The following is a 10,057-nucleotide window of genomic DNA, read 5'->3' on the forward strand; positions in this document are numbered from 1 at the left end:
GTGCGTGCGTGCGTGCAGGAGCAGTGGGTTTGGGGACGCAGCGAGGACGAGGCCCGTCAGAGAGCTGCTGTCAAATATGGATTGAAGCCAGATGCCGTCACATTGACTCGGGGTGACTCACCTCCCTCCTGACCTTTAACCTGCTGCTGTATCTACACATTGTTACCTTATTGTGTGAATGCCGTGAGGCGTTCACACTATTGTGTTCCTGTTTCTCTTTAAACTTTATTATTATTCTAGTTGCCAATTTTTTGCCGCTTAACTAGTCCCTCAGTTTTCAGCCGATTTTCACCATTCAAACTTTAAATTGTTCTGCTCTTTCTGCTGAAGCGTGATATATCTTTTGGTGTTCATAGCTTTTATACATTTTTTTAGATATTAAGCTTTTTGTACCCTTTTTTTTGGCCCATTTTGCTGGATGGGACCACATTATCAGTGTGATCACCAGTTTGGTTTGCCGGGCTGAGCCGTGTTTTAGCTCAGTGAGATGAGCAGCCGTTCTCAGAGCGGGAGGCCCGGGTTCGAATCCCGCTTATGACATAAGAAGCTTCAGTTAACACTTCAACTTTTTAACTCTTTTCAACACAAATTTCAGCTTCTTCTTCTTTTCAGCAGACAGTTCTCCTTCTGCTGTTTTCAGATTCCACTACATGCCATTTACGCTGCATTTTTGCAGGAAATGCAACTTTTTCTAGTTATTTGTTGCTGTTGTTTTTTCTGTAAACCACTAATATGACTGCGCTACAGCCGGCTAAATGACGAGGACAAGGATTCGCTGATCTAATGAGACGGGTCTGAACATGTTCATGATTTTTACACACTGCTGTGTAAAAGTATTAGTTGCCTACTTGATTGTTTGGTAGTTTTGTAGGCTTTTTGGTGCATGTCTGTCACACGTTTCAGGTTGTGAAACAGGTTTTATGTCAGGCTAAGATAACCAGCAGGCTTCAGACTCCAAACGCCTGCTGCCACCCTCGCTGTAGGAACTTGAGTGTTGTGTTGCTAATGAGTCGTTCACACTGAGCCAACCTTCTTTGTAGAATTCTTTTAAGTCGGCTACATTGAGGGTGTTTTTGTGAGGCGACCCTTCCTGTTCTTGTCAGCAGTGGTTTCCTCCTCGAATTCTCCCATGGAGGCCATGTTTGCCTGCTCTCATTCAGGTTGTTGAATCGCGAGCTCTGACCTTAACTGAGACGACCGAGGTCTTCTTTTGATGTTCTAGCTTCTTCTGTGACCTCCCGGATGAGTCGTCGGTGCACTCTGAGTAATTTTGTCAGACTGGTCGCTCCTGTGAAGGTTCGCACTGCTTTCTCCACGTGTGGATGACTGATGGTAAATCCTCTGTACTTGTGTCGGAGTCACAGATGTCAGTGATTGGATCCCAGTGTGCTGGTTTTTGACATCTTCTGGCTTACTTCACTTTGTCTGCATTTCTTAGTTGAACAGCTGGGTTTGGATAGCTTTTTCTCATGTAATAAATTTAAAAACAGTCTTTTAAGTTTACTTATTTTTGTCTAATATAAAACTGTTTGATGATCTGAAACGTGTGACAAAAATGGTAATGGGTCCAGTTAGTGGTTTACTGAGCTGGACTGTTGATGTTGAGACAAAATAAAAGGATGTGAGGTGTGTCAGAATTCAGCTACATTGTTCCCTGTTTCAGACCCAGATGTCTTGGATACATGGTTTTCCTCTGCGCTCTTTCCCTTTGCCATGCTTGGCTGGCCAGATCAGGTACTGGACTTCCTCTGACTGAATGTAAAAAGAAGCAACCCTCATCCCTAACCCACCCACTCTTTCCACAGACCGCTGACCTGCAGCAGTTTTACCCTAACTCTGTCCTGGAGACGGGCAGTGACCTCATCTTTTTCTGGGTTGCCAGGATGGTGATGCTTGGAACAGAGCTGACCGGGCAGCTACCCTTTAAACAGGTTACTTATAATAATGAGAAAATGGACTACAGCCTCAGCATATCCTGTTATTTTATTTTTGTCTCTCATCCCGTTTCCTTCCTGTCTCTTAGGTCCTGTTTCATTCACTAGTGAGAGATAAATATGGCAGAAAAATGAGTAAATCTCTGGGAAATGTCATCGACCCCTTAGACGTTATACACGGAGTCTCTTTGGAGGTAATAAGGCCGTAATGACTGTCTGACATCCGTCCCACTCAGTGAAGAGCCCCGGCATCTTTAAACTAGTGTCAGAAACATCATGTTAGCGTCTGTTTTGTTGTTACGCTCTATTTTAAGGAAATGGTTACATTTATTCACTTTTTTGCTCTTTCTAGACGTCTTAAAGAAAAGCAGTTATTGATTTGTCTTCACTGCTACAGCGCGGTGTAGAGAGCTAACAACAGCTGGCGAAAGATTGCATTTTTATCTTGTCTCACAACCTCTGAGTTGCTGAGAAGATGCATAGCAGAGTTGTAAGCAGTACAGCCGTCACCGCGGCACAGCCGTCTGCTCTTCACCTTAAACGATGTGGTTTCCTCCGTCCTCTTAGAGACTTCAAGGAAAAGTGAAGGAGGGAAACCTGGATCCGAGGGAGCAGCTGGTTGCCATGGAAGCACAGGTCAGCCCCCCCCCTCCCGACTCGTTCTTTCTCTTTATTCCCACTCTTATCTGTCTGCTACATCTGCTTCCCCACAGAGGAAGGACTTCCCCGCGGGGATCCCAGAGTGTGGGACTGATGCTCTGCGCTTTGCCCTTTGCTCTCACAAAATGCAGGGTGAGTGAGTCCCTCCTCTGACAGGAAGCAATTTGTCAGAGCGAATGAATGTGGAAGACAGCGTCACGGGAAAGAAGATGTGATGCATATGTTCACTAGAGTTAAAAGTGACTGCATAACATATTATTGATCCCTGTTTCACATAAAAGCCAGCCGTCATTACAACACAGAAGGTTAAAACCATCTCGGGTATGGTTAGGAGATGTTATCAGGGTGATAACATCTCATCTTTCATCACAGTCAGAGGTTCCTAACTCGTAACTAACTGCTGGGGAGCAGAACAATCAAACGAGGGATCCATGTTAGACCGGTGGGCTGCTGCTTTGTCTTTTTACTGTGTGTAACGTTTTCACTTTTGCCTGTTGTCAGGAGAAGACCTCAGTCTGTCTGTCGCTCAGGTTCTGAGCTGCAGACACTTCTGTAATAAGATGTGGCAGACCTTAAGGTTCACATTGGGAGTGCTGAGTGAGAACGGAGCAACACTGGAAACTATAGCAAAGGTACAGCAAGAACGATGTCAGACGATTTGGAGCGCTTCTTCTTACCTTATAGACTTGTTGTTGTTTGAAAAAGGCTAAGCTTATCTGACAGGATGTGTGTGTGTGGTGTTTGTTTTTTGAAGGACTGAGCCTACATATCAAAGAGTATGAGCACTGAGCTGTGTTGAATGTAACACAAGTGTAAAAAGAGAGGAAAGTGTTTTTGTACAAAGGCTGTCAGAGGTTCTCTATAGCAAGCGAAAGAAGTTTGTCCCTTATAAACACGGCATTTTCTTTCTGAGAGCGACAGGAATATTTAAAGTTTACACGCCGTCCACCTCTGCACTCAGGGAAAAGAACAGTTTGTGTCACTGAGCAGGAACCTGATATGTCCAAGAACAACTGCAGAGGCCCGGCTGGAGTCCCGGGCGTCTCCACGGTCCTGTCAAAACATAGAAGCAGACTAATACAACAACACTGGCTGCCCCGCACAGAGTGATCAGGTCAGCTGACCAGTTACCATGGAGCTCTCTGACTCCATTATCTATCCGCTGATCCTAAAAGATCTTTTTTTTTTTTCCGTTGAGTCGGACCCAAGCTGGAGGAAACTCGTTGTTCTTCACAACACAGGGACTAAACATGCACACCAAGAGAAATGCCCCAGGTTAAAATGAACTACAGTTCTTCTCAAATACCAAAATGCATCATGACAGCTTTGTTTTAACGGCGTGGACACTGAGGCTACGTCCACTGAGGCTACGTCCACTGAGGCTACGTCCACTGAGGCTACGTCCACACTGATGCGTTTGAAAACTCAGTTTTCTCTACGGTTTGGCCTCCCGTCCACATGGCGCAGTGTGGACACTAGAAAACGATGACGCATGTTGGTCATGTGATGCAGTCATGTGACCAATTAAACAAAGATAGCGGAGGGCATTATACAGCAGTTGTTTTGATTGCTCTCAATTTTGACAGCCCTAAAAAAAGATGAATATCAGATAATTTTCTTCAAATTCTTTAGTTCTCACTCGTTTTTGCGCAGGACTGCACGTAAGCGTTTTGGGCCGTTTCAATGTGGACACACAACTGTGAAAACGCTAGTTGGACGCAGAGTGTTTTCAGACGAAAACGCCGTTTTCAAATCTACCCGGGCCAGTGTGGACGTAGTCTGAGCATGACACGCTGACTCCCCACTCCCACTTTACAAACAGCTGTGCCGTCTCTCAGAGGTTTGAGGTGTGGGAAATCTTGTCTGTTTGTGCCCGTTTCACACACTGTTTGACAGCGTGGAGGAAAAGACATCTGAAAAATGTTTACTTTTATCATCTTCTTCTAATCTGGCATCATAAACTTGACTGTGTACACTGGAAGCGCCTCGTTCACAGTGTTTGCCTCTGCAGACAGCTCCTCTGAGCAGCATGGACCGCTGGATCTGCTCCAGACTACACAGCACGGTTGGGCAGTGTGAGCAGGCCTTTGAAGCTTATGAGCTCCACAGCGTCACGTCTGCCCTGTACTCCTTCTGGGTCCACAGCCTGTGTGATATTTACATGGTGAGGAGCACAACTGTCCCAGGACATGCGTAGACTTTGATCATCCCAACAGACCAGATAAGAGGGTTTCCTTTGTATCTCCACTGATCTTCTTACTGCTCTGTCTAAAAAAAAAGAGAAGGTGATATATTTATCTGGTTTCTCCATGGAAACGTGGAGGCTCAAAGCTTAATGCAAAGAGATTAACTTAATTAAGACTAAAGTGTTAGCGCTAAGCCAGCAGTTAGCCCAGCACTGAATGAGCTGCTGTCACTTTGCTCTGTGTGTATTTGCAGGAGTATATAAAGCCTCTGCTGACCCAGCAGGACCAGGAAGTCGTCCTCACAACCGACGCAGAGCACAGTGGTGACGCGAGGCAGGCGGCCATCGCCGTTCTCTATCACTGTGTGTCTGTGTCCTTGGCCCTGCTCTCCCCCTTCATGCCGTTCATCACTGAGGAGCTGTGGCAGAGACTTCAGCCGTTTGCACCCGAAGCTGCTGCACAAACCAGCCTGTGTTTACAGCCGTACCCCCGCTCCGCTCAGTTGGTAGGGCTTTCTGAGGTTTTCAAGTGTTTGTAGCCCCCCAGGAAAGCACCTTCTTGTCTTAAATAACGCTAAAAAAAACCCTGCTAATGTGCATTGATATCTGGATTTGGGAAAATTCCAAATTTCTACCAATCTCAAGTTATTCCAGTCAAAGTAAACCAAGTACAAGCTTGGCAGAAACCTCTCCTGTCAGAGATGACGAGCAGAGACGGATCCAAACATGTTCAGGCAAACTTGAGACACTAAAACTCACAGCAAGCAGAAGGAAACACAACGCGACTGTTGTTGCTTATTAGGTGAGCTTCACCCAGAGACATTTACTGTAATTATACTGTAATTCAAGAGTTTAATAATATTTCAGTGACAGATATCACTGGAGAAGCAGATAATATTGATCACACTGCCCAGTTTGTACGCCCACAGACTGAGGGACAGTAAATAAGGTCCAGCTGACAACAGCCATAATCGTAAGGCTGTAAGATCAACTCCCCACAATAACATAGATTAGATGATCTTATGTTGATAGCAGGAAATAAACTCTCTGAACGTTTGGGAAAGAGAGAGTTCACCAGTAATTACTCCTGAAGGTTTAAATGTCTGTCCATCCCTCTACTGGCACTAATCTAATCAGCTACTGAGCCTCCTCCCAGAACACCCAAGCCTGGTGTGGCCAAATACTTCATCTGGCTCTTTTGGATTTGGAAGAGGAGCAGCTCGACTCTGAGCCCCTCACCAAGATCCTCACCCTCTCCTTAAGGCTGAACCCAGGATTGCCCTCATCTCATTATTTTGGTCATTACCCAAAGCTCCTGATCATAGGTGAGGGTATGAATGTAGATGGACCAGCAACACCTTTGCTTTCACATTTGGCTCTTTCTGAATGTGAGTGTGTCACCACAATACAACAGACCAGTTCAGAGTGCACTGTCACTCCTGCTCTCCTTACTTAAATCGTTGAGCACTCCGCCCTGCTCTAAGGACCGTGGTCTTGCACTTGTAGCTAATTTTCAGCCAAGCTGCTTCGATTTCAGCTGCAAACTCTGAGAAGAAAAATTCGGCAAATAAAAATGATGAACAGAAAGAATAAATCTGATTTATTACCAACAATGTGGACCAAGCTCTAGCAACACTTGTACAGAGCCTGGATAAGCCCAATACAACGTATTCCCCTGCAATTCCCCACAGGATACCCAGAGGGATGCGGTTGAATGCCTTCTCCAAACCCACAAAGCACATGTCAACTAGTTCGGCAAACTCCCATGAAACCTCGAATATCCATGCGAGGAGGAAGAGTTGGTCCAGCATTCCACAACCACAATGAAAAGACAGACTCACACCTCCAGTACCCTGGCACAGGCCTCCCCAAAGCCTGAGGAGAGTGAATGTTGCAGAGGCATGTCAACCAAGACAGTCCTACAACATGACCTGAAAAAGAAAAGATTTAAAAACCTATTTGTGGGACGAGCAAACGCAAATCAGTGCAGTCAGACATGCCTGCAGAGAGAAAGAGCCAAAGAAGGAAGCACAAACCGGGGAAAGAGAAGGTGCAAACTTAGTAACATCCAGCAGCTGCAAGTGAATGCGTGGTGATAAAAGAGAGAAAATGCTCTACTGTGGCATAACGAAGGTCACATGAGAATAACAAGCTTCTAAACTTTTACTTTTTACCGAGGGTTTTCTCCACACTAACCTGGACACTGACATGCTTTCTTAGTCCAGGACTGAAAACTGGCCCAGAGTTATTAAAAGACTCTTTACAACACTGTCTGTGGACTTCAGCTGATGTGTTCGTTTTCTAACCTCCCGGTCCTTTCCATTCTCACAGGCACACTGGCATTTTGCCGAAGAGGAAAGAGATTTCCTGCTGGTACAGGAAGTGATCCGAGTGGCCCGTTCTTTACGAGCACAGTGCGGCATAACCAAAGCAAAACCTGACAGTAAGTCAGCACAAGAAGGCATAAGCATTATCACACCGACTCTTCCACTGGCAAATGCTTGAAAGCAAATATAGCAACAAAGTTACGTTTTATTACTATGCAAAAGTCTTGAGTCACCTGTGATTTCTTCACTCTTTGCCAGGAAAATGGGTGCAGCGTTTTTTTTCTTTTTAATATTGCACAAACTCTGACTTTATGGAGACACAGCACAGAAGTTAAAGGTTTGCAGATATTTAACAAAAATCGCTGCACCCATTTCCCGTTTTCCCATAGGACCAGCTTTATTCTTCACAGCCTGAGCTCTCTGAGACAGCTCTCCTTAAAAGTATCTTCAGGAATAGTTCTCCAGGCTTCTTGGAGGACATTCAGAATTTTTCCTTGGATATTTCTGCCTCTTGTTCTGTTATCTGTCAGGATGATCCCACACTGCTTTGGGATCTGAGGAGGCTAGACACGCACCTCTACCTGATGTGCTCTGAACAATTCAATGATTTGAACCAAAAGTTTCAGATTTGGATTTCTCTCCATCACACACGTTTTGATCATCAGTGCGCGTCTTGCATAATTTTCATGCCTCGGTTTGTTTTTTCTCGGCTTCATTAAGAACGGCTTCTTGACAGCTGCACTTCCACTGGGACCATTTCTGACAGTAGATGAACCAGTAAATAGCTGATTGTTCAGGTTTTGTTTCAGCTCTTTGCTAGTGCAGTATGTTTTGCATACTAATATGTGCCAAATTTTTAACTTAGTTTTTTTGGAATAGTCTTGTTTGTGTAAAAATAGCATTTAATGCTTGTCGAACTGGTATCTTTGGTATTTTTCTTGGTATTCAAAAATGGGAACAAACTGTGTTTTTAACAAAGTGCCAAAGGCTTCACTTAAAATAGTTTCTTTGCTAAGTTGCCTGTTGTGTGTAGACACAACACTGGTCAGGTCAGAGGTTCAACAAACCAACATAAAACATTCCTTTGAAAACGGTCAGGTATGAGCACTGGCCTGAATATGTGTAACAAAGTAGCCAAAACTCTGAAAGCTCCTTGAGAGCCACACTCAGCTGTGGCAGAACCTTTTATTCTTTAAGAAAAGAACAAAAATGATTTCGTGCTTTAATTTCCTTAAATCTCGATGGTTTCAGTGTGGGCAGTGTGTTCGCCCAGCCAGGCCGAGGTCCTCCTTCGCTTCGGGTCAGCGATTAGGACTTTAAGCCGAATCTCCGACCTTCACATCTGCTGTTCTGACAGAGGCAGTATCCCCCCGTCTGTACACTCCACTTCTCCACCCAAAACAAGCCTCGCTGGTGTGGTGGACCACACATGTCAGCTACATCTTCACGTTCAAGTATGTATCGGGCTTCTTCTGCATGAAGCAATGAACTTCATTGTTAATGAATTAACTTTGTGTGTTGGACTGACTGACAGTTTAGTCTTTCAGCATTGGGATTATCATCTGACATACTGCGAATGAAATTATTTACTCTAGGATATGAACCCAATCTGTAATGCACAGGGTTTAATAAGTAAGGAGCAGTCAGGTTACGCTAACAACTTGATTGGTTGGTCATCGCCAAGTGTGCAGTTTTGGCAGTTTGCTGGCACGAACACCATGAGCCAAGGAGATAAACATCTTGTGTGAATAGGCACATGATCAGTAGTGGCTCAACTACCCTCTTACACAGTACAGATTATATTATTAATATCTGGGAGCCGCCACCTTTGGCCTTAGAGCTGAAGAAGCTTCTCAGACGACAGGTGAAACGTCTTCAAGAAACTTAGAGAAGTCCAGTCGTTTTTCTCTCCAAGCTTCTTAGATCATCAGCAGCGCTTTCAGGTGAAGCCACTGAAGACCACGAGCTCCTCTGTACACCGACAAGTCAGAGCTGAGGGCATCTGTCCCACAGCCAAAACTGGAGTCGTGCATCGGGACAATGTACCCAAACACAGTCAAGGTGCTGCAATATCCCAGTCACGGTGTGGACCTGAACTCCATTGACATGCTGTGGCCTTATGAGAGTCGTGTATAAATAAAAGCACATAATCAACGAATATTAAATGTCATGTGACCTTTGCTTAAGCAAATCTAATAACTCTTCAGAGAAGCACACATTGTTCACGTCATGGTTGCACTGTGATGAGAATCCCATCCTGTTCCTGTTGGATGTTTTTGCAGTGGTGATGAGGATGCTGGTCATGTCTAACGTACTGTGTTGTGTCTCTCAGAGTGGAATGAACATTGAGAAACAGATCGTGCAGCTCTCTCAGCGCAGAGACAGGCTCGTCCCAAAGCTGGATCAAATCCTTGCCAGAGTCCAGTCTCCAAGCTACCTCACCAAGGTTCCTTCTCATGTCCGGGAGCAGATGGACAGTAAGGTGAAGGAGACCTGCAGCAGCTTTGTTTGTAACTGCTTCACTGTATCTGAGTCAGCTTCATGTTTTGGAGAGAGAGAATCAAAGCTCAGGGAATGGCACTGCTGTTATCGCTCCCTAACCAACAGATGGTTGTAGAGTGGTGCACTGAGCATTTCAAAGACTGATACTGAGATTTTGCTGATAAATAAAAATTACAATTTAAAATAGGAGATTATATGAAACCTCGTACATATACGTACATTCTTCCACTCAAACACCTCGAATCCTGCTGTGGCAGAATGAGGAGCCACACTCCAGCTTTGCACATTCTGGTGCTTTTTATTTGTTGCTGTTCAGCTGCCCTGCATACACCTCCACCCTCCTGTCCCAGCACCGTCCTTAAAGGGGAGGCGTGGTTTGGTGTTGGAGATCAGGTGCGTATGACACCACACTATGAACCCACTGCTCCACCTGCCCCCTGCAGCTGAGC

The 10,057-nt window shown here is 45.0% G+C and overlaps 1 protein-coding gene across 1 annotated transcript in view; it reads left to right on the top strand.

The window, feature by feature from the left end:
- Positions 1–10,057, top strand: part of vars2 (valyl-tRNA synthetase 2, mitochondrial) — a 20,031-nt gene that overhangs the window by 8,594 nt on the left and 1,380 nt on the right. The window contains exons 14-25 of the mRNA XM_013916026.1: positions 19–112; positions 1,664–1,734; positions 1,806–1,931; positions 2,024–2,128; positions 2,502–2,570; positions 2,648–2,726; positions 3,096–3,226; positions 4,606–4,758; positions 5,034–5,285; positions 7,111–7,222; positions 8,358–8,560; positions 9,439–9,588. Coding sequence (XP_013771480.1) covers positions 19–112; positions 1,664–1,734; positions 1,806–1,931; positions 2,024–2,128; positions 2,502–2,570; positions 2,648–2,726; positions 3,096–3,226; positions 4,606–4,758; positions 5,034–5,285; positions 7,111–7,222; positions 8,358–8,560; positions 9,439–9,588 — 1,545 coding nt within the window. The remainder of the gene's footprint in view (positions 1–18; positions 113–1,663; positions 1,735–1,805; positions 1,932–2,023; positions 2,129–2,501; positions 2,571–2,647; positions 2,727–3,095; positions 3,227–4,605; positions 4,759–5,033; positions 5,286–7,110; positions 7,223–8,357; positions 8,561–9,438; positions 9,589–10,057) is intronic.

This window comes from Pundamilia nyererei, unplaced genomic scaffold, assembly GCF_000239375.1.
Source record: "Pundamilia nyererei isolate P.nyererei 1_Seehausen unplaced genomic scaffold, PunNye1.0 scaffold00434, whole genome shotgun sequence".
Classification (NCBI taxonomy): Eukaryota; Metazoa; Chordata; class Actinopteri; order Cichliformes; family Cichlidae; genus Pundamilia; species Pundamilia nyererei.